Genomic DNA, 25,798 nt, shown 5'->3' with positions numbered 1-25,798 from the left:
AGGTGCCTCTTCATTGAGTCTTTTGCTTACCACTCAGTTTAAATTCATATCTCCAGTGCCATAATTTTCTGTCACATCAACTTTTTAAGTTTTCTTCCTGGCTCCTATCATTATCTGATTTTATCTTATTTATTTTTTGTTTATTTGCCTGTCATTCTGAATTATAATAGTATCAGAAGAGCAGGGCCTTTTGTATTTCATAGTAAATATTTGCTTGAAAACCATTTGAGGGGCTTCCCTGGTGGCGCAGTGGTTGAGAGTCAGCCTGCCAATGCAGGGCACACGGGTTCGAGCCCTGATCTGGGAGGATCCCACTTGCCGCGGAGCAACTAAGCCCTTGAGCCACAGCTACTGAGCCTGCGCGTCTGGAGCCCGTGCTCCGCAATGGCAGAGGCCGCGACAGTGAGAGGCCCGCGCACCGCGATGAAGAGTGGCCCCTGCTCGCCGCAACTGGAGAAAGCCCTCGCACAGAAACGAAGACCCAACACAGCCATAAAAAAAAAAAAAAAAAAAATTCTATGAGAACAAAGTTTAAAAAAAAAAACCATTTGAGTTCAGATATTAAGTCATGAATTACAGCCTAATGATTTAAGTAAACTAAATCATCAGAAACTTCTAGGTTTGGTTTACAAGCAATTCATTTGTGATTAATTTTAAATTCTCACCTGAAAAATTATGAAGAATAGTTTATACATTGCTTCTGGTTGGACAGTAAGCTTCATTGGGTATGTACCTGTTAATCCTATATTCACTATCATCTATATATGTAAACCAAGAAGGGAAGCATTATTACCAGGTTATCTGGAAATTAGCCTAGTCTGCAATAAAGTTGTCATTATTTTGGACACAACCTATTCACATTTTGCCACACGTGTAGATATAGAAGGCAACTATTTTTTCATTGGCCCAATTCTCAATGGACCATCCATGGCATTGAAATCCCCACCACTGGATTGTCATGCTGGTTTACATTTCCCAAGGGCAGATAGCTTTCAGAGTACAAGAAGAAGATTATCACTTGTCAGTGAGTAAGATTTACTTGTTGTTAGGAAACATGGAGAAAGGTCTTAATGAAAGAAGCCGTAGAAGTAATAAGACTTTGCTGATGGGCCAGCAAGTGTGGTAATGGTTGGAAATATTTATCAGGTTCCCTGGGAGTATAGTCTTCGGTGAGGGGCTCAAGTGGGAGAGAAAGGGGATGGTGGTGTGTGACCTGAATAAACACACTGGAATAAAGGCCAAATAAAGCCTCTGTAGTGGCAACTGAAGAGGTAGAAGTTTCTGAAAACAAATTTTATCCACTTCACAATTTGACTTAGCTTGCCCTTATTTTTGCCTTTTGGCCTAAGTGCTCTAACTGTAACACAGTAATGTAATTTAGTACCTTATTGATGTAGTGTGCTCCCTGGCTGGTAAGCTCAAAGGCCGCAAGAAGCTCTGTTTTTCATTCCTCATTCTTCAAGGGTGTTGATAAGCCTAATTGAAGTTTTGGCACAGGGTAGCAAGGCATCTTCCAGTGATAAGACAGCAGGCATTGCTTATTCATCCCTAAGAAACATCTAGGGATAGCTTGGTTTGCCAAATAGCATTCAGCTTGCCTGTTCTCCCTCCCCTATCCCCAGCACGCCTGTTCTCCCTCCCCTATCCCCAGCACTTATTCAAGATTTATTTCCAAAATGGTAACTAGAGTAAAGAATCAGAATAAGTTACAGAAGTTAATCTTATCCATTCACCTTTTAAAAGTAGAAATGAAAATTTACTGATGTGATTAGCCTTTGATTGCATATATAGTGAAGATATCTATAATCTGGCATGCCCAAGTAGAAGGTAGGCTACCTTCATTATCTGTTAAAATCCTCATTTGTCCCCAAAGAGACAAAGGTGGGGGGTCCTTAATATTGATATCCATATACTTCCATTTTCCCCTTCTTCAGTGCTTTCAGAACACTTCACACTCAACTAGTGTATGAATGAATGGACTATTATTTGAGACCGAAACTAGTATAAGAATAGGAAAATGACATTTAGTTTGCATGAATGCAAAGTCCAGCATTGTTCATCTTACTTCAGTTTGATCTTGGCGTTTTCTATTCTCTAACTTCTAGCTCCTTTCTCCACCTGCTCCCCAACCCCAGTGGGCTTGTACCAAGAAATGTTTTTTTGGCCTGTAACAGTATGCCTCAGATACTACTCTAGGATCTCGAGGATACACAAGTGAAAGCGGGAGGCATAGGCATTTCCTCAGAAATACTCATAATTTGGTTGGGAAGACAGACTGGCACTAGGTGGCCTGCAGTGTTCTGTGATCTGCTGAGATAGTGGTATGATCCCAGTCCTGTGGGAGTTTGAAGAAGGCCCTTAAAATATACAATGGAATATTACTCAGCCATAAAAAAGAATGCCATTTGCAGCAACATGGATGGACCTAGAGATGATCATACTAAGTTAAGTAAGCCAGGCAGAGAAAGACAAATGTCATATGATATCGCTTGTATGTGGAATCTAAAAAAATGATACAAATGGATGTATTTACAAAACAGAAATAGACCCACAGACATGGAAAACAAACTTACGGTTACCAAAGAGGAAAGTGGGGAATAAATTAGGAGCTTGGGATTAACATATACACACTCCTATATATAATATAGATAACCAACAAGGACCTACTATATAGCACTGGGAACTATACTCAGTATTTTGTAATAACTTAGAGGGAAAAGAATCTGAAAAAGAATATATGTGTGTGTGTGTGTGTGTATATAATTGAATCACTGTGCTATATACCTGAAACTTACACAACATTGTAAATCAACTGTACTTCAATAAAAAACAAAACAAAACACCTTACACTTGGAATATTAGTGAAAGCTTACCAAGGATGTGACACTTGGGCTGAGGTTTAAAGGATACCTAAGAGACATTTAGATAGTGAATGGAACAAGTGAACTAGGGAAAGATAACTTTAGAAAAGGTCACAGTGTGATCTAGGGCTTGTAAGTCATGCTGTGTGGTAAAGAGAAGACTTCCCATGGGGGAGTGGCCACAGAAAAGGTTATCAGGAGCTTGGGAGGGGCCCCTTCATTAAGGATCTTGGGATAGTGGGCTAAAGAAAGGTCTTTTATACTGAAGGTTGTGGAGAGATGATAAAAGCTGGAGATTGACATACTCTTTTTTAATTTATAGAGACTATTCTGGCAGCTGTGTGGAAAATTAAAAATGAGTGGATTTCGATACTGGGTGCTGAGAGATGTGTAAGGTGGATATTGCTGTAATCTTGGGAAGAGGTGGTGGGATGCATGCTGAGGCCATGGGGAGACCATGGATTGGATGTGGAAGGTGAAGAGGCTGCAGGCTAGGATGATGGGGCAGCTGGCTGAATTTGGTGCCATTCACTGAGAGGAGACAAATCGAGAGAGTAGAGAAGGTTGGGCCCTGTCTTGGGGGTGTGTTTTTGAGGTGCCTGTGGGAATGGGACAGACACTTGGTTTACAGATAGGGAGCTTAGCAGAAATGTCTGGGCTGGAGACAAGATTTATAAGCCATCTCTTCTTGTAATATTTGAGGCATGAAACTACATTAGGTCACCCATGGATAGGATGTAGAGTTTTCTCTTATCTTGAAATGTAAGATAAAGGTAAGTTAGTTGAGTCTGTCTTTGCTTCTTTTACGCTGCAAGGGAATTCTTGAAAGCTGATGAGGTCAAAAGGCCATTGAAGATGACCTAAAGATACACCTAGATGATCTCATGACGATATGCTTAGTAGGGATGGGGTGGAAGCTTTTGGGCACTGATTTCATTAGCTTTGTGTCTTTACGTTGGTATATGCAAAGCTATTTTTCTTTTGATAGTTGTAATATACAGTCCAGCTTTATTAGAATTCCTGAATTATTTGACAGTGAATTTTCTCATCCAACATTTTCAGATTCATTAATTTTTAGATTAATTAAAATATGCCTTAACTCTAGTCGTATACTAGAATATGTTAGGAATTACTAGAAGCAGAAATTTACAAACAGTATGTGATTGTCGGCAGTCAAAGTGACAGGGATTGTCCTGTCGGGCTTCTGTTTGGGAATCTGGGTAATGTTGAGATAAGAAGTAGGGTTTTACCAGCAGCATCAGTCTTCTTGTTTGTGTAAACTGGGCATCTGAGGTGCAAACTTTTGTTCTCCACTAAGTATAGTATCCCTTAATTTTTTAAGAGGAAGCAGAAAAAGAGAGAAGCAAGAGATTTTTTCCCATACCTTTTCAGGTGTCTCATAACATAGCATTACTGCTTTGCATTGTATCAGGTTCTGCGTGTCATCTTAAATGCTCTAGAGTCTGAAGGTCTCAGGCTGTCTGCTGCTGTCAGGAAGGAAGTTTCAAGCTTTATTTTCTGGAAAAGAATCTTAAACATCCTTTTACCCAGTTCTATGAACCAAATGTAATTCAAGCCATAGCCTGAGGGTAAGCCCCGGAGAGGTCAGATGTTAATGATTTATTAAATGATGGTGTTTTCTATTGGGACATACTTTTCACAGATAAGGAAAAGTGTATTTTTTTTTTTTATATTTGCCGTGTGTTGTAAAGGGAATTTCTCTAGTATTGACATAGCCCTCGTATTTCACATGATATAAGACCTCACAGAAAGGGCTGAATGAGGTTCTTTACTTCATTGGGTAAGAAAAGTTTTTGACAGCTGTACAGTGTGGTAAACTAGCTCATAGTTTATGACCAGATCTGGCTTTGGAAAAGACCAGGAACGAGAGTTATAACATATGGAACTTATTTGGGAAGTAATTCTTAGCTATGACTAAGAGCCTGTGCTCAAATGCCTGGGAAAGTTTAAAAGAAAATGTTTGCAAAATAAATCATATCTCTTGTTTGCTAAATTGTAGGACTTAGATAACTTTTGGGTACTCATGGACTTCTGTAATTCTGTATTAAAGCTCTGACGTTTTCTCTTTTAATCAATTTTTTCTGGTTTTATTTTTAACAGCACTGCGATTCAATTTGTTGCTTTATTCAATTAAGGAATTATTTATTTCAGAAGATTATTTTCTCTTCCCCCAGCCCCCAGACATCCTTAAAATAGTCACATTCAAGCAGTTGCTACAGAGGTCATTTATAGGAAAGATATACTGTGTGTGTATTAGTTTCTGGTGCTGTTTTTTTCTTAACTGTTCAAGTCCCAATTACAGTATTTCCTGTGTTTATTTATATCAAGATAGTATGTGACATAAACATCCCAAGTAAGTGTCGTACCAGGGAAAGTGAACTAGGAAAAGGCAGTACTATTATGGTTATGTTTCTCAAAGAATACCCCTTTTTTCTCATTTCCCAAACTTTAGTTGGATAGAATTCTGGGGGGGGGGGGGGGAATGCTCCTATTTTAAGTTAATAATTGCAGAAATCTCTTCCTAATCTTCCATCTGTCTATGCTGATTCTTACCTCAGTGTTACATTATTACAACTTAGCATTTCATGAGCCAGGAAAATCATTATTATTCAACTTAGCTTGACCTTTTATCACACACATAAATATGACATCAGCACAATAGTGAAACTGTTTGGGGATGCAATAAAAAGTGTTTATCATTTTCCAAAAAAGATTTGTAATAGTGAAAATAATATATCCACATTTCAGGGTTTAGAAATTAGAAAATAGGAAAATAATCATCTCATTGCTCTAACACTGTAGCTCTTTTTTGTTTGTTTGTTTTTTCCTTTCTTTAATGACAGCCTTACTCATATTTCATGTAACTTTATTTGGGGGCAAGACTTATTTTTGGTCCTGCAGTGTATTCTTATTGTCTGAGAATGTGTAATGTGGTATATATAGTAGAGTGGTTAGAAATACCAACTCTAGAGTCAGACTGCTTGGGTTCATGGTGTGGCCTTGCTACCTACCAGCCATTTGTGACCTTGGGCGAGTTACTTATCCTCTTTGGGTCTCAGTTTCCTTAACTATGAAATGGGAATAATAATAATAGTATTTACTTTTTTATGGAGCTGTTGGGAGGACTGAAGGAGAACTCCCTTGGCCCATGGTAAGTGTTCACGAATTACTGTTATGTGTGTGCTCTAGAATCCATTTCTCCATTTACCTGATGGGATTGACCGGTTTGCTTTTCTCCTCTATGCTTTCAGCCTATGTTCTATAACATACTGCCCCGCTCAAACCCCTGTCCTGGTTTCCAGCTAAAATCTAACAGAGCCATATGGTTTTCTTTCTCAAGTTTTCAGTTCATCACAACAGTGTAACCAACCTTAAGGAAGGAGGAGTAGGAAGAATTTGGAAGGTGATTTGCATCCCCTATTTTTGAGGAGTTACTGCTTTTTCCGTTTTAGCCCACTATGGCAGTTTGTATGATAATAATCTGCCCTCTGTGGTGTTTCGACTTGAAGTACAGTGTTGCATTTTTTTTCTTTGCAAAACTAATTTATAAGTCAAGAACCTTGTGTGAATATAAGAAGTCATTGTAAGTTAATAGTTATTTGTTCTTCCGTGACTGAATTTTTTTCTAAAGATAATAGTGATGAGCTTAGCTTCGGATTGCTACCCATATAGTTATAGATTGCTACCTATATTACACAGCATATATCAGAGTACATTTTATAGAACTACTTTTCTTATTTTCAAAAATATTTAGTTTCCTATAGGTAGGTTGTCATCCTCAGTAATATTATGAGGAACAGTATTTGTTACAGCAACTCATTGCAGGTACCAATTACGTTACCAGAAATAACTTTATTCATCAATTTAGCAGTAGTATGTTGAGTTTCCACTACGTCAAAGCACTTTGCTGGGCAATGACTATTAAAAAATCAATAAGACATTATCTCTACCTTTACAGGGCTGGAAAGATAGATACATAAATAACCTGCAGCATGAGTACTGCCACTCTTGTTAGCAGGAGATGTTTATAGCCAGCATTTTGTGATCATCCTTCAGTGCCCAGGTTCAGCTTCAGAATCTTCTCAAGCCAGCACTACAGAAACCTGCTGTCACTCAGAGAAACTTGGGAAGTGTAAACTATTTGTCATCATTGCTATAGTAGAAGTTTGTTCAAGGTGTCGCTGTGGAAGCCAGGAAATGCAAAAGCCTTGCTTTGTGTAAAAGTAAGTTTAAGTGTAAAGAAGTACAAATGAGTTCAATCTTTTAGGTATTGAGAAAGACATACTAAATTGGAAATCTTATAAGCCCACACATACATGTTTTAAAGAGATGCGTTAATAACTAGATAAAAGGAATCTTGTATAGTTAGCACTCTTTACCATTGTTTATGGTTCAGTATTGGTGCCTTCAAAATACATGTTTAGCTCTAAGCTGTGATGTGCTGGTAAAAAGTTAACTGCCAGCACTCAGGTAGGGGTGTGTGTACATGTGTATAAAAAACCCTGATTTGTAATGCTTGCTGATTTCCATGGTGTAGACATCTTCACCTCAGATGATTTTGGCCCAAGTTGCCAAATGCAGGTTGGGAAGAGATGCCACGTAATGGATCCCGGGAGCCACTGTGAGCTTGCCCCGTGCGCTCGCCCCAGCACAGCACTGGCCCGCAGCCCAAAGTCCTAATCTTTCTCAGTCACTCCTTGTTTTGGTTAGGTCAGTCTTGGCTTTGTTTATGTGCATCTTTATCCTCCGTAAAACTCCTTCCTCCCTTCTCTCCTCACCCCCCTCCTCCTTTGTCTTCCAGCCCTTCTGTTATTGCAAAGCTGCAATAAGAAATTTAAGAAATTGCATATACACTGGGATATCTTAAATCTTCCTTAAGGTTTTAACAATCTGCTATTACGTAAATACTGAGCAATTATGATTAAAATACATTAACGTCTAGCTACTAAAACGTAATTGCTGTAAATTAACTGTGACTGTGCATTTAATTAATGAATTTTCATTTCTTTTATAAACTTGCAAAGACTCTTAGAAGTTTGCTTAAATTCACAAATGAAGAATTTTCAAAAGATGCATGATTCTAATTTCTCTCTCCAAGGATATTTTTAGTAGTGAATACTGAGAAGGGTAGAGGAAAATTAGCAAGAAGAAACAGTATTAAAAGAGGAGGAGGTGATAAACATTCAATTACATAAATTATCAATTTGTTGAAGCTCCCTCCCGCTGCCCTCACACATAAAGCCACTTTGACCCCTCTAAGCTCGGGGATAAACCTGGAAGAAAAAAATCTTCACTGTGGCTATAGTTGTCTCAGCTCAGGCTATACAGGGTTTCTGATTTTTAAAGTGGGGGAGAGGGGAGGAGCTATATTTCCATCATCACAAGGACACTGATATACATGGGACAGCTGTGTTACAGGAAAATCTTTGGCCATCTCCTATAGGGTTAACAACCATAAGGGCATCATTGGAATCTAATAGCCATGCCACCAGAGGTGCGCAAGTGCAGGAGATCCTGAGGTTTCCTGAGAATGTCCAAAGGTAGAAGACTGGCAGAAGTAACGTCACCAGTTTCTTTGCACGATGTTTTTACCTAGTCGGAAGTAGGAGCAATTATTTAACACGTTGAAACAACTGAGGTTGCAGCATTTCTTATATTATTTGGAGCCTGTGTTCTCAAAGGTAGATTTAACCTCAACATTTTCCTTGTGTGACCTTTGAGGTAATGCAGCCATATAGTCTATAAAAGTGTTTTCCTAAATGCATACTTTTTGGTCAAAATCAAAAGAAAAGTATTTGTTACAATGAAGGTATGTGCAGGATGTTTGGAGTAACTGTTTTAACTGGTTTTTAAGATGTCCGTTTTAATTTGACCCTTCACATATCTTGTTATTTACAGCTGAAATATAGTTTGACCTTCTTTTTTGCTGTTTTTTTTTTTAAAGCCTCTATTATTATAGTTATAAATGTAGTAATCAGAATGGCAATAAGTAGACACAAGTTTGTGAGGAGGCAGTATGTTATGGTTAGATCTGTTGTTTACAGATGTTTTCCATAATGCTTGAATGCTGTAAAAGTACTCTTAGTTTAACCTCCCATTAGTGATTGCTGGGTAAGAAGAAATAAAGCAAAAGTAGTTTAAGAATGACAAAAAAAATCTAAGAAAAATAACTTACCTTTCTAGTCCAAATAACTCAGTATTCAGAGAATTTCATTTGGTACAACCTAGAGTTAATGACATTATTAGATCACAGTGGGTTGTATGAAATTTTGCAATTTACCCCTCTCCTCTCCTTTCTCAGCTAGATTCTGTGAAAATGGTCAGTTTCTTCTTGGATGAATACTCTTCTCCCTCATCTTATGTGTATAGATGGTTTTATTAAAAAAGAGTTAACTTTACTTTGAGTTATATTCCGGACAGTTGTAAGTTCTAGAAGCAGAGAGGACTGCTTGCTATTTGGCCTAGGAACCTGTGTGTTCCATTTAAGAAGCCTTGACATCCAGTATGTGCTGGTGCGATTTCACTCTTTTATATAAAACTCCAGTAGCAACTTCCTAAGTCATTTTAAAAAGTGATATTGCATTGACCTACTCAAAAAGAATGAATTTAGTAGGAAGCAAGTACAACTTTGTATTAATAAGCTCTTACGATCATTATACATAAAATGTAAAAATCTTTGTAAACAGGCTATGAGATAAAGGCATGTTATCATCTTTATTCTGTAGAAAGGGAAACAAACACGGAGAGTTTGAGTAACTTGACTGAGATTGCACAGTTTTCATGGGATAATTTGAGAATTAAATAAAAATCCATGCACTCTCCTGGAGAGTGTACTTCTACTTATTTTTTGAAATAAAAGATGGGATTCATATAGCACCATTCTCCAAAAACTTAAATTTCTTTTCCTAAGTATATTCCTATAAGAAAAGTATTATTACTGGTAAAAGTAAAGATGAAACTAATATTAAATATAAGTGAGTTGGATCTAAATAGATGAGGTCCATTGAAGGAGGATTCATAATGGAACACCGACTTAATAGAGAGAATCAAAACATCCAATATTGAAGTAATAAGTGACATTCAAGTAGGAATTAAATGGATTACTGTGGTATCCAGATAACCTTACATTTTTTTTTTAAAGATGAAGACATCTTTAAAAGTACTTTGCTGCTCACATTAAAGGATATAAAGTAAAATGCATTTAGTTTTGACATCATGGTACTTATTATGTGAAAGTCTTGTTCATATGTCTATCCTTCACACTTTCTGTGAGATTTGGGTTTTGAGTTCTAGTTTAGCAGAGCTGTGGGTTTGCTGACTTAGAGGACTGACTCTTGTGAGGTAGTGGAGAGTTAACTTGACCAGTCTCAGCGTGAGCCTCGGGCTGTCCCTAGACCACTTGCCAGAGCTTCATCTAAAAGGAGGGGGCAATAGGACGGGGATTGGAACAGGCCAAGGAGAGATACTTGCCTGTAATCCCAAATTAGGACTCCTATCTGATTTTCCCAGTTGCAAATACCAATGGGAAAATGATCCAGTCTTGCTTTAGAGACTATTTATAGGTGTCTTCCACATTGATTGTGTTCACTCTACTCATTATTACATACCTTTGTGATCTTTCCCCTTTGTGTGGATTGGCTATAATAGGCATCTCAACAGGAAATTGTTTTTGCAGTGAGCTACATCATCCATGTTTTATTTCTGTAAATAACTTGTTCTGTTGTAGCCTTGTCAAACAGTTGCTTTTGATAGCACTGCAGAAAATCATTAAATCTTCTCTTCAAAACCTGGAGTCTTTCAGAGCTTTGATAGTTTGAGGTACAGAATTGTAATCTTACATCCTGGTGGGACACTATAATCATTGATATGTGATGATCTGTGACTGGTACCAACAATACTCAAGTTTAACCAAAACGTGGAGGGGGGAGAGAAAGTAAAAGTGTAAGAAGAATTACTTTTCAGATTTGTTTTATTCCATCACTACTCACTTCCTTGGACAAACAAATTATGGTAAGGCTCTCAGCAGTGAAAAGCAAGCATTGAAAATTCCTATAGGACAGCACTTGAAAATTCACGGTCTATAGAAAATAATAATTCATGTATACTTGGAGAAAAAAAAACCCCAAACATGTTTGGATAATCATTCTTCTAACCACATAAAAACATCTAGCCATTACTTTTGAGCGATTTATGAGCACTCCCTTGTGGCTGTTTATTAGAACCGTTTGAAATAGCAAAAGAAAAGCAACAGCAAGCTTAACTGCCTGGTTTAATGTAACACACCCACAGTTAAAGTGTGTCTACCCAGTAAATGCAGTATTGTAAAGTCTTACCCAATATCAGATTTGCTTCTCTGCTGCAAAAAATAAGTGAAATAGCTGGTGATTATTTTTGGATTTAAAAATGGACCAATATCTATAAAAATAAGTTGCCTAAACCCAAGGTTTAGGTAATGATTAAGAATTATAAAATAGATAATCGTTAATTGTGCCTTAATTACTGAAATATGACCTTTTCAAGAATTTATATTATCAATATCTAGGGAGAGCATTAAAATTGCTTTTGTATTTTTCCTAAAGCTTCTTAGTGAGGTCATGCAAAGTAACACGTTCCACAAATATTATGGGAGCCTGAATCTCCTGAACTCTGTGACTTGATTCCCACCCTCCTCACCCCCAAGAATTACCTTCTGGAAGGAGTTTTATCAAGCCTCTTGCGTAAATCTGGGGAGAGAGAGTTCCATGTGAGCCAGAATTGCATTTCTCTGGATTCTTTTTTAAACCTTGTGAAAGTTAACTCACCAGAGTTGTACCCCAGATTCACATTTTTAGTTATGGTTTTCTAGCATTTTGTATGTTATTTTCCTTTATTATGCAGTAGTAACAGTAACTAACAAAAATTTAGATACCTTCTTTACTTCACACTTGGATTACTTCAGATTTGAAGAATTTCATCCCTGTGATTGACCAGTGTGTAGGGATGAAAGGCATGTGTTCCCTGGGGGGTGTACAAAGGTGAGGGTCAGAAGCAGCCAGATCGGGTTGTAAATCCAGTTTGTACCCTTTGAGTATTGGCATTTCCATTTTGATCTCTTGAATTTAGATTCACATGATGTGAGCAACAGCCCATCGACTGCATACAAAAGAAGCATCATATTTCAGATGTAAAACCACACATATGTTATTATGGTTTATGGATAAATTTAGGTTCCTGTGTTATCTACCACTGTAGATGGATACTCTGAATGGGTCTCTGTTCTGTTAAATTAATTTGGATTTCAATTTCTACCTTTTGAATAACTACATTTTAAATCAGCTTGGGACATTCTCAGACCGCTTAGGAAGGTTCTGAACACATAGTTGACGTTGTGAATTCTCTGAAGAAACAAACATTTATCGAAAGCCTGCCATATGCCAAATCTGTGCTTGTTATTTTAAAAATACATATATTTTCCCTTTGATTTTTATAAAAACCTTAAAAGGTATAGGAATGAAGACATCAAGTCTTAGCAGTTTAGGTGCCAAGATTCAAAATGGATCTGGGTCTAACTTTAACACTCATATTCTTGATATATTCTAGATGATTTTTAGGTTTTGAACTTCATTACATAAAATCAACTTTAATCTCAATATTGTGAAGGGCTTAGCATAGTACTTGGCACACATTAAATACTCAACAAATCATCTCTCTTGTTATCTCTATCACTCCATTGGATGTTTTTCTCCCCCTTCATTTTTCTCTGTTTAGTACCTCTGGAATTTATGTGTTATTCCTTCAATTTCACATTAATAGAATGAGAGTAGGGAGAAGAAAGAGAAAAAAAATTGAGCAAGTCCAAAAACAAGAGAAAAAAAATGAAGAAATATGGAAGAAATAGAGATGGGAAGTAATACTTGCCCCATTGCGTGGTTGTTAATGATCACATTTGGTTCAAGTTCATATCCTCAAGTTTTGTTTTATTCCCAGGTCATACTTACATAACAGCCACATAAGAATTGTGGCAGAGATTTAAACTATTGGATATGAATGTGAATGCCAGTGTCTTAGTATACAGATCCGCATCCATTCTCTCTCTCTCTCTCTTTATTTTTTTTTTTTTCTTGGTTGTGTTGGGTCTTCATTGCTGCGCATGGGTTTTCTCTAGTTGCAGTGAGTGGGGGCTACTCTTCATTTTGGTGCATGGGCTTCTCATTGCAATGGCTTTTCTTGTTGTGGAGCACAGGCTCTAGGCATGTGGGCTTCAGTAGTTGCAGCATGCGGGCTCAGTAGTTGTGACTCGCAGGCTCTAGAGCACAGGCTCAGTAGTTGTGGCTCATGGGCTTAGTTGCTCCACAGCATGTGGGATCTTCCCGGACCAGGGCTTGAATCCACGTCCCCTGCATTGGCAGGGGGATCTTAACAACTGCGCCACCAGGGAAGTCCCCGCATCCACTCTCTTTTCTAATTTTTCCCTTCCCAACAAAAAACCATTTTATTCATATTGATTAGTTCTGCTATTTTGAGGTGGTATGCTCTGCTGCAATATTTCTTTTGAGTCTTCCCATGGCATCAGACGTAATAGGTCCAAAGTGAAATCCATTGTCTTTATTCTTTCTCTACCAAACATACTCCCTACCTCATTTATCCTAGTTCTTAATGTGGTGCCAAAGTTCCAGTGCCTGAGGCAAAAAACTTAATGTCACCTTTGATTCCTCTCCTTCTGGGTCCTTTTAATTTTTTTTTTTTTTTAAACACCTGCCTCTGCAGTTCCCTGCTACCCATCTGTCAACACCTCAGCCCCCGATCTAGTTATCACTTCAAACTTGTGTTCTTCTCCCAGGCATTCAGCTTGCATATCTTGTCTTTATATCTTCAATCTCAAAGTATCCCACATATTACTTCCTAGAACAAGTTTTTACATTAATCTTCTTTTTAGAAACCAGCAGTGATTCCATGTTCAGGTTACTTTGCCTAGATTATGGGTATCCTTTCCATACTTATTCCAGTTAAGTTTCCTACTAATAATGTACATGCTTTTCCCCAGTTAGATAATGTTATTAGTTAATAACATATGGAACCTGCTATGTGCCAAAACTGTTCAACGTACTTTATATTCATTGTGCCATTCCCATTTTTAAAAAGTTAACTGAAGGCCTGTAACTTGGTCAATGCACTCACAATGGGGATGGACTCTTAATGAGTGTGGAATAAATAGTTTCTTTTCCTGCACTGCACTCCCCCTTCTCACATTCCATGCTTAGTTTTACCCCCCCTTGCCTTTTTCATGGTGTTCCCTGTTCCTAGGATATTTTTTCTCTTTGGTGTGTCCAATTCATATCTGCTTCTAATTCACATCCACTATGCAAATACTACCTTGACTTATTTAGTTCTCATGGATCTTTCCTGTTGTCAAAATTCTGACATATTTATGAGGAATTCTGCATAGTTTATCATGTAACTATTCTCAATGTAATCAGTTTTGTCTCAGTTTTTCTGAAAATTTTAGCAGGGCTTTATGAGCATTAAATACTTGTTGGGTGAATAATTTTTTCCCTCTTCACAAGTAGACATCAACTTTCTGGAAGGTTTAGCCCATGTCTTAATTTTTTCCCTTCCCCACATAGCTCAGCAATGTGCTTGGCACATACATAAATACCTAGTGATTGAATGTAGGAGAGTCTAGACCATCTGTCTTTTGTGACTTTCATGGGAAAATACCTTCTCATTTTGTGCACATAGATGCACTTCAACCAAAAGAGTAGCACAGAAGATTAAGATAAAGAAGTGTATCAGGTATATAATTACAGAATGAGATACATTATCTGTGTTTATCTGGACATATTAAAAGCCTTAAACTTTTAATACTTACTAGTTGTAAGGCACTGAGCTAAGTGTTTTACATTTATCATCTTCATCCTTAGAACCAAGCTGTTGGATAGGTGATGCAGCTGATGCTCAGAATGGTTAAATAGCAGCTCATAAGCAATAGAACTGGGTTTAAACTCAGGCATTCTTGATTTTAAATACGTATACTTAAGTACTGTGCTGTATATCTTGGTATTCACCCTCATTGTTGGAGTTTTCACCACTTGAGACATACCTCCCTGTTTAAGTACATTAACTTTAAATACATTGATCATGCTGGTTTCCAGCATAAAATAAACATTCAGTGACTGTTAGCCTTTATTGTTGCTATTTTTCCAAAGTACACTAAAGTGTCCATGACATTGTCTTTCCCCTTATGCAAACTTTAAAGGCAGAATCAGCTATTTATTACCTCTGTAAAATCTGGAGAAATATATATGTGTGTGTTTAAATGTATTTGGAGTTTCATGAGGGCAAAGAGGATTTAGAGAGTGAGAATTTAAAGTGAGCTACTTTGCTACTGTTTCCAATCATCTCTCTGTAGTAAGATGCAATGCCTGCACAGTGTATCTGGAGGGATTGCCTGTCTTGAGCTCACAAATGGGAAGTAGGTAATGGATGTCAGAGGTATCTACAGTTGCCCTCAGTGTCTTGGGAAGGATTTTGACTATTGATCTACTTTGTATGTTTTCACAATGGAGAATTTTAGGTCCTCTTTTCAAGAGGTCATCTCATTTTCCTGCAAGTTGGAGAATGACAGAATCATGGAAGGCGTTACTACTTTAGTTTTTATTTTTGTGTATACTATCTTTGTGTGTTTAGACTATGGAATTTAAGAAATAAATTCCATAATTCGACTAGAGAATAACCAGTTTAGTGAAAATAAGTGAAAGTAAAACCCTTTTATTGAAATTTTAAAATTTTGATATAATTTCAAACTTACAGAAAAATTATAAGAAGGATACAAGGAACTCCTATATACTCTTTAACCTATTTTTAAATAGTGACCTATTTGAAAAATAGGTTTTTCTTTCATCTTAACATTTGCTAATTATGTAATGTCATGTAATTATCACAGTGGTAGAATGAATGATAATCTTGTTAACTGGGCCTACCTTTTCCCCCCTCAGCTTTTTTTTTTTTTTTTTTAAAGATCGATTGATTGATTGATTGCTATGTTGGGTCTTCGTTTCTGTGCTAGGGCTTTCTCTAGTTGCGGCAAGCGGGGGCCACTCTTCATCGCGGTGCGCGGGCCTCTCACTATCGTGGCCTCTCTTGTTGCGGAGCACAGGCTCCAGACGCGCAGGCTCAGTAGTTGTGGCTCACGGGCCTAGTTGCTCTGCGGCATGTGGGATCTTCCCAGACCAGGGCTCGAACCCGTGTCCCCTGAATTAGCAGGCAGATTCTCAACCACTGCGCCACCAGGGAAGCCCCCCCTCGGCTTTATGAGATATAATTGACACATAACATTGTGTAAGTTTAAAGTGTACGACATGTTGATTTGATACATTTATGTATTGCAAAATGATTACCACCCATGGCATTAGCTAATATCTCAATCTTGTCACATTGTTACCATTTCTTTTTGGGGTGAGAACATTTAAGATCCTGTGTTTAATTTTAATGCTTTCTAAAGGGATTTTTTAAAAATCAAGATTTCCTTCTAGCATACTGCTCTCCTTAGAAATGTCTGTCTCCTCGTATCCAGTCACTGCCCCTGCCCCACCTCGTACCCCCTCACAATATTCTTGCAGATCAATTTAAAGATTTGTCTGTTTTAAAATTTAAATAAAACCCAATTTGGAGTTTTGGGCTAAAATACTGTTCATTGAAATGAAATGTGAACAGTATGAAATGAGAACATTCAGGCAAATCCCAAGGGTAAGGAATCTAATTAAATAGGGAAAAAATAAGCCTTATTTTATTTTGCAGCTGTAGAATTATAACATTCTAGTGGCAAGATGGAAGAGCTTTTATATGGCTCAGTTTTAAAATGATGCTTGAACTGACTACATTAAACCAGTATAATTAAAGGTATTTTAAAATTTAGTATCTGATGTGCTATTTTAGTTAAATTTTAGAATATGAAATTTAAGTATTTAAGATCTCACCATGTGTACGTGCTTTCACATTATTCACATTATTGTTAGGATGAAGTGAAATAATTTGTGAAAATAATTATAAAATAGAAAAAGACTATATAACATGTGAGGTATTTTTATTTCATTTATAGAAGCAAAGGAGAAGAAAAGCTGTTTATTTAAATAAGTGGAATAAAGGAGCCATCTTTATTTCAATATTGTTTGCATGACTTATACAGAATTTAATGTATTTGCATTTTTGATTTCAGATTCAAAACGCTAATGATGTATTAATTGCGCCACTTGAGAAATTTCGCAAAGAACAAATAGGTGCAGCAAAAGTAAGTGTTGCATTTTATTATTCTTTGGATATTCTCCTGATAATTAAAGATGACAAATGTAATTTCAGATGTTAACATTTTTGAAATTAGAATGACCTTTTAAAACTTCCATACGTCATTTAAAATTTTTGCACAGAGCCTATTACAAAGACTGGAATTCTTTTAAACACAGAAAAGATATTATTCTTCTACTGAATAGAGAAAAAGTCAGCATAAGTGGGTTCCTCCCATCCCAACAATGGTAGGGAATTAACTGTTGTAAAGATGGTGAAATTATGGTAAAAATATGAGGAGCGTTCCTAACATCTATATAAAATAAAATTAGGCACGAGGTATGTATATTGAAAATTTAGGTAGTAATTATAAAAGACCTTTTATTTGTTTTTTATTTTTTATTCTTAATAAAAATATTAAGAATATAAAGAAAAATATTAAGAATATAATATAAAGTGTTTGTGGAAAACTTTAGACATCTTTGTCAGGCCTTTGCATTAATGTTTAATTGCTTATGGATCAATTAAAATTTCCCTGAGCCTAATAATTTCTGAAATTTACTTGCATCCTCTTTCTTAGATCCGTGTTTAACTACCTTCTCAACATCATGTAAGGACATAAAATTTGGGTTTCCAAAATAGAACCTGTCATCTGTCATACTTCCCCTATCCTTTCTCTGATTTGGTTTTCCAATTAGTCAATGACCTACCTCTTCCCTCTTTGAGCAGTGCTTTCATTCTCCTGCAGGAATATTTCTCCTCTATTCTCCTCCCTTTTGTCTGAAATATTGAAATAGCCTACTAGTTAGTCTCTACGTCCCCACCCTAATCTGTTAACAAATTTTTGCCATGTTTAACAGTTGTTCTTCAATGATGAAACCTTCAATGGTTGTCTCTGAGAGAGAGAGTTTAATCTCGATAATGACATTTTTTCACAGTGTGGCCACTTTCTACATTTCAGTATACCTCCCTCATCTGGTACAACTGTCTGTTCACTAGTCCCTGTATATATCCTGGCTCTACTAATGGCTTTGCCCGAACTTTTCCCCTCCTTGGAATATTTCTTACCCTTAACTTGTTGAAGTCTTGCTAGCTCTCCATGGTCTCTTATATTCCAGCACCAGAAAGAAGCCTTCCTTTATGTGGGTCTTTCCTCGTATATCTGTTCCCCTTCCAGAATTGATTTTTTTTTCTTACAGAATCAAGTAGTCCTGACGCTTATTTCCTATAAAAAGCTATCACAGTCTGCCTTGAACCAGAGTTTTATGTGCATTTCTCCACCAATTATGAGCATTATCAAGTCAAGAACTAAACCAGAACCATTTCTGTGTTAATTCAGCAAACATTTATCAATATCTTGGTTGGCCCACTTGTGGCAAGTATGGTGTTTGATAAGATTAAGGGATACAATTGTAAACAAGACAGACAAGCTCCCTGCACTTGTGTCATTTATTATCTTTTGTGTATTTACAAATGCACTGAGGATTGTGATACAGAAGTGTGGGGTGCTTTGTGAGAGTATAATTAATGGAACTGACCTTGTCCAGAGAACCAAGCAATGCCTTCTGGTGGAAGTATTGGTTAAGCAGAGAACTAAATGATGAGAAAGAAACAGCTAGAAATGGGGATACAGGGGCAGCAAGGGAGGAACCTTCTTTACACTCCAGAAGAGGGAACAGAGTAGGTATGAATAAAGGCCTTGAAGAAGGAAAGAGCCTGACATTTAGTGGAAAAAGTTTTAATGTGTTCAGAATATAGAGGACCATGGGGATGGAGGACATGTGCATGCCTTTGTATTTACTCCTTATTCTATTTTACTCTTATTCACTGATAAGATAAAGAAAAGTTGTAGGTAGAGGAGTGATTATATTTGATCAAAATATTATAAAATATTTTGATATTTTAAAATATCACTCTAGTTGCATGCCATGCATAGATTGGAGGAAGCAGGACTGCTTGAGGGAAACCATGCTTGGGAGTTAAAGGACAGTTATTTTGGATTCAGAAGGGAACACTGGCTGTGGAGACAACGGGATGTATTTCAGAGGTAAAATGGAAAGGGTAGGAAATGGGTTACATACTGGGAAGTGAGCAACAGGACATTTCAGTGATGACTCCCAGGGTTCTATGTTGTAAAATTGGGTGTTTTTTGGAGCCACTTACTGAGATAGGGAACATTTATGTTTGGATGGCAAAGATGGTTTGCCATGAATGAATTTGAGGTTCCTCTGAGTCATCCAAATGGAGGTGGTGAGTTAGCAGGTGTATGTTCAGATCTGAATTAGAAATATGTTTGGGAATTGTCCTCTAGGTGATAATTAAAATCATGGAGACAGATTAGATCCCCCTGGGAAAGAGTAGATTGAGAAGAGGACCTAAATTCTATATAATCTGAGAACTCTCAACATTTGATGTTTGGAAAGAAAGAAAGAAAAATGAGGAGGCTGAGAAGGAAGAAGCAGAAGAAGGAAGAAAATACAAGAATGTGGTGTCTCAGAGCAAGAAGAAGTCTTTTCAAGAATAATAATAGCTGATCTTTCTTGAGATCTATACTGCAGGATAGATTTCACTGAGCTATTACATCTGTGACTTGATTAAGTCCTCACAAGCAACCTTAGTGGTGAGTACGGGTGTTACATCTGCTTTACAGTGAGGAAAATGATGAGGTCACCTGCATGCACCATTTCACAGAGCTGGGAAATCAGACTATGGATCTGAAATCAAGCCATTTTCCTTCAAAGCCTCGATTTACCATATTTCACTTCATCAGTGATATTTTTATGAAGTTAAAAACCTTTGTGAAGAATTCTTTCTCTAGCACAGAATATTGCAACTTTTTGGCCCATTTAAAATAGTAAATTTCATATGTGTATAGATTCTTATTTGCAGGTTTAGGTTAGCTACAGTTGCAGTAGCATGAGCAATTACACCCATTTTATTTTGTTTTTTAAGTATCTCAATTGCTGGACAGATCAGCTGGGAACACACAACAGTGTTCTATGACCTTACCTATTCGTTGGGAGGTTAAACTTGTAGTTGAATTAATTCAGATGAAATCTTGAGCATAAATATGGTTGTACTGGTCCTCTTGGTGACGGTGATTCTGTGTATTTTATTTGCCTGATGGCTCTTAGTTCTATATTGTTCTCAGCTGCTAAGTAATCCTTGTTTAGTAAAGTGAACAGAAGGCAAGCATTCTCTTCTGCAATATTTGTACAGGTCAATTTTCTTTTTTTCTGTTATTGCAGAAACATCTTGGTAGGAAATGTTGATTTTTTTTTTTTTTTTCTATCTCTTTACTTCCTGTTTTACTTAGGTATTTTCTTACTTGGTAAATAAAGTTAATTCTACAAATGACACTCTTACACTTTTCACAGTCTTGACAGTGGAGGTTTCCCACAAGTGTGTTCAGGCTGATGAGTCAGCTGGAAGGCAAGAGTGTCAGTTAAGGTCCACTGCAGTCAGGACCTCCTCAGCTTGGACCTAGTGGAAAACAACCGAGTCAGAGTGGCCCTCTCCTCACAAGCAGATGATCCTATTTAACCGAAGTGGATAAAGTCCATGGATCGCAAATATTTCCTTTGTTAAAGTGTGTTTTTGAGACACACTTGAGCTTTGAGCTTTGAGAAACCTGATACTTTGCTGTGGAAAGCAAGGCCCTGAGCAAGTTACAGTTGTGGGAAAAAAACACTGCATCTGTGAGAGGCATTAGAAAAGATTAATGACGGGGTTGTTGAACTGAAGGACAGAAGAGATGGGTCCTGCTTTGTGAATAGCTACAGATTAGAAGAATTATCCATAAACACTTGTCAAGAATGTATTTATTTAAAGGTTCTTAGTCTGAGGGTGTATGCAGAATGAAATTGTATTGCAGGCCTGACCTATTACATGTGTCAGACATAGAAGTGCATGTTTGGTTTCTTTAATTCATCTCCTCATACACTGCTGACTTAAATTCTAGAAATGAGTGGAACATAGGTATTCCGAATGAATAATGCCAGCTAGAATTTCCACAATATGAATATCCCTAGAGCAGCATTATTATAGAGCAAGATGAGTTATAACTTGTTTTCACACTTTTTTGTATATATTAACAGCTATATTTCATTGTATTGGAAGCATCCTCCTTGCCCCCAGAGAGAATGAATTGTACGTCATGTCTGCAGTTTCCACACGTGTTCCTGCATAAACTGGCTGACTCTAAAATATTGGTAGAACTTCATATCTGAGTTCCTAGTCAAAAACAAATACATTAGGGAGAAATCTGGGTGACCAGTGGCTCATTTTCCACATATAAACGGACTGACCAGCTGGCTGGGGGCAGAATTAGGACCAGAACTCAGTTCCTCAGACCAGCAGTCTTTTGACTACTCCATGCTGCTCTTTAGAATACTCTTTTGTGAAATATTTTTTCCCTACTTTTAGCAAACAAATGTTTTAGTGTGAAATATCTTAATGATAAAAATGTTGTAAATAAGCCCGAACTTGCCCACTTTGAATCAAACCTATTTAATGTATCTGTCTTGATTTAAAAATTCCCCAGCACAGGCCTGGGCAGTATGCCTCCTTGTAATGGAAAATATCCTGTGGTGATAGGCCCAATGGAGCAATCACCCTTCCTGGGAAGGGGGAATGAATCACACCTTTAGTCTACCCCTGGGCTCAGGGTACCCCACAGACCCCTCTCAACAACCCTCCCTCCCAGCGTTTAAACTTTGTGCCTTTGGCCATCTGCTGGGTCTGAAGATATTTTATGCAAAGAGTTCTTGGGCCCCTGAAGTCAAGGATGGGGGTGCTGGCAGCTGTCCCCTCTCCCCGGGGATATGCAACCCTTAGAGATTGCCTCAGAGCCCCCTCCCAGCCAGTGGGGAGATGGACCCCTCCCTTGCTCAGTGCCTCCTGGCCAGGCCCTAACCCCAGGGGGTCCATATATACATTTGGTAAGCCCACCCCTCCCATGTTGCATGCATGTTATACCCTAGAGCCAAAGTATAGCCCTTCCCCCTGTAGCCTCTGCCCTGCCTCCCCCTGCTGGGGTGGTGGGGGGATGACTGAAGTGTCATCCTAGGTGGAATTTGTGGAGGTGGGAACAGGGGCTTTGAGACTCTAAAGCAGTAGACAATCCCCAGATACCATCGGTAGATTTGGAACTGCATTTGTTGTTTATTTTATATGCATGTATTTTAGGGCTGTAGATTTACTTTCCTAATTTGTTTTCCATAGCTTATTCCTGAGCACAAAACGCTAATAATCGATTACATTTATTTTTCCTCACCCTGGCCTTTGAGGCAGTTGGGACCAGTGGCATCATCTTTTCTACTAGAGAGACCAGAGGCCGAGAGAATTCGGGTGTGAGCTAGGACTAGAGAAACTTGGACCTCCCACCGAGAGGCTGGCAGGCAGAAGTTTGGCTGAATGAGTGTTAGTTTCACACGGGGCAGGGGCTTGGGGGGATGGGGACACTTAAAACCTGCAGTTACTGAATCCCTTCTCCAGGCCGGCCCTGCTCTGTCATTAGGCCTTGTGGATACGGGAGCCTGGACTATCTAAATCCTCACCTTCCTTTTTTTTTCTTTTCTTTTTGTTTGGATGTTTTCACATGTCTCACTTATACCAAAGGGAAAGAATCTTCATTAAAGTCCATATTTCTTCTAAAAAAAAAAATTCCTCAGCACACGGTATGTAGTTAACATGGTCTGGTTTTATTAGATAAGAGACTTGAGAAATACTACCCGTTAAAGTTAAAAGGTACATTTTCATTTCTATGGGAAATGTTTTTAAGACTGGTTTTCATTTTCACTTAGACCTTACTGGAAATCATGTGAACATTCTTCCATGGTTTTAAAACAAAAATAAATGATATAATATTAGTCATATAAAAATAGAACTTGATTTTCTTTACCTTGATTTCTATTGAAAACTATAGTAGAACTGGATAATTCTTGTCCCTTTGTTCTGTCCATAATAGAGTTTGGTTCTGCCTCTGAACATTTGTTAATTACACGGCAAGGCATGTTAAAAAATAATAATTTTAGCGTATAGTACCTAAAGAAATCTGTGGCTAAGTATCACAATTAATTCCTTTTACAACCTTAAGATTTCCTTCATGTGAAAAATGGCTGCATTCTAATTTGTTGTCTCAAGTATACAAATGGTTTAGGGAATCTAGAAGAATTACAGATACTTATTTCAAATTTAGAAGAGTTTACCACTAAAGCGAGTTATTCATCTAATTTAATGCATAATAAATACTTTGGATTCATGATGAGAACAATCCAAAAGGGAATTCTCTGGCGGTCCAGTCATTAGGACTCCGGGCTTCTACTGCAGGGGGCACTGGACCGCCAGGGAATTCCCTTTTGGATTGTTCTCATCATGAGTCCAAAGTATTTATTATCCATTAAATTAGGTGAATAACTCAGTTCAGTGACCAACATATGGTTACCATAGGAGAAGTGGGGGAGGGGTAAATTGGGAGATTGGGATTGACATATACATGCTACTATATATAAAATAGATAACTAGTAAGAACCTACTGTATAGCACAGGGAACTCTATTCAATACTCTGTAATAACCTATATGGGAAAAGAATCTAAAACAAGTGGATATATGTATATGTATAACTGATTCACTTTGCTGTACAGCAGAAACCAACACAACATTGTAAATCAACTATACTCCAATAAAAATTAATTAAAAAAACAAAGGAAAGTGGTTTATAGGATCAGAGTATGGATTTAAATCACCTTACTTTCCTCCTGTTTTCAACAGGTCCTACAGAGAATGGTCAGGATTGGTTTTTCATATGTTGCTGATGGCCACTGAGCTGAGTCTTTCTCTTAGACAGATATTCTCTGGCAATGACTGTATTTGGTACTGAATTCTCTGGGCGAACTAGAAACCATTTGATAGTTGTTTTGAGACTACTTATGAATCCCTTTATTGTGCCTTCTATCAGTAGACTCTATTATGTTATATAGAGTTGTAGAATTACTGATTTTGTTATTTGATCACATTTTTAAATGATAATAGTTACGCTTTATAATAGTTAACCAGGTACTGCCCTAAGCACGTTACATGTAAACTCATTTAATCCTCATAACCAACATATTAGATAAGAAAACTGCTAAAACTCATTTTATAGATAAATAAAATGAGGTGCAGAGAAGTTAAGTAAATGGGCTGAGGTCATATGACTAGTAAGGAGTAGAGTTAGATTTTTAAACAGAAATGAGATCAAGCCTATAGAGTACTTTAGTAGCACCACCACATGTTTGATGCTCAAGAAATACTAATTCCTTTTCTCTGTTCTCAGAGAAAATTGTCTGGTTAGCTCATTTAGAGAGCAAAATAATGTCTTTTAATTGTTTAGCAGCCAGTTCTGTGGAGTCATACAAACTTGAAATCAAAACCTGGCACTTAGTACTTATAGGAAATGTGAACTTGGATAATTAAATACTTTTTAAAGTTTCGCTATCAGAAAAATGGAGACAATAATAGAACCATTGTCATAGAATTAATATGATAGCATAATTTGACATTTCATATAAATTGCTTAGCATAATTTCTTCCACATAAGTACTAGGATGTTAATTGCTCTTATTTTATAATTAATAATAATTACTGCTATTATATCCTTTCTGTCAGCATTAATCAACGTACTGCAGTAAAAGTAAGGTCATTGTTCATATAGGTTAGTTTGCCTTATTTTTTTTCATGGACAGAGACAAATGCAACTTGATTGCTAAATATTTAGATAGAGTGGTTCACGGGGCTACCAAGCCAGAAGGCCTTAGATATACATTACCTATAATTTAATAACACTATACAGTCTATGGGGCACTATTACTTATAACAGTCTAACAAAATTGGAAGTATTGTCATTCTTCAGATGACTCTCTGAGACCCAGAAAGACCAAGTGGCATTGCCAACAACCCAGAGGTGCACATGTGTTCTATCTGGGACTCAAATCCAGGCCTTCTGATACCTAATTCAGTTGTTTGGCACCAGACTCCATCATGGGAATGTAAACCTTTTTTTTTTTATAGTTTATTTCTTTTTTTTTATAGTGTATTTTCACCATCCTTTACAGCATTCTTATGAGGCGAATATCAGCCCTAATTGACCCCATTGCCACCACTAGAAAAACAAACCAGATCACATTCCTTGCAGACAGTGAGTCAGTAGTAATCTGTATACTTGACAGGTGGTACTATTCAATGTCTCCACATGCTCTGAAAATTCTGAGGGTATCATGTTCTTATGTATATTTCAGAACCTGACAGTCATTGGAAAAGCTGAGCCTCACATAGAGTTGGACTTCTGGATAGGGATGTAACCCAAAAACCACTTTGCTGAACAATTTAATTTATATATATTACATCAGTATGTATTAAATGTGTATTGTGTTTACATACATATGTAGATTATTATAACTTTATTAAGTGGCTACTAATTGCTCAGATAAGAACATATGCTCTTATAATTTGATTACAATAAATTGTAAATAAGGTTATCACTGTTTTCCTTCCTTATTATTCTTATGTTATTTATGTTAATTATTATATGCCTGAAGACTGATACTTAAGAAACATTTTAAGCTTCCCCACAAATTGTATTTTTACAGAAGATCCTTATGCTAAATTTTTAGGTCAA

At 37.2% G+C, this 25,798-nt stretch overlaps 1 protein-coding gene across 1 annotated transcript in view; it reads left to right on the top strand.

Moving 5' to 3' along the window:
• Window positions 1-25,798, top strand: part of ARHGAP42 (Rho GTPase activating protein 42) — a 291,265-nt gene that overhangs the window by 146,202 nt on the left and 119,265 nt on the right. The window contains exon 4 of the mRNA XM_059930533.1: window positions 17,077-17,148. Coding sequence (XP_059786516.1) covers window positions 17,077-17,148 — 72 coding nt within the window. The remainder of the gene's footprint in view (window positions 1-17,076; window positions 17,149-25,798) is intronic.

This window comes from Balaenoptera ricei, chromosome 8 (genome assembly GCF_028023285.1).
Source record: "Balaenoptera ricei isolate mBalRic1 chromosome 8, mBalRic1.hap2, whole genome shotgun sequence".
NCBI classification, from domain to species: Eukaryota; Metazoa; Chordata; class Mammalia; order Artiodactyla; family Balaenopteridae; genus Balaenoptera; species Balaenoptera ricei.
Note: the sequence above shows the minus strand (reverse complement) of the source record. Positions and strands in the feature narration are given on the sequence as shown.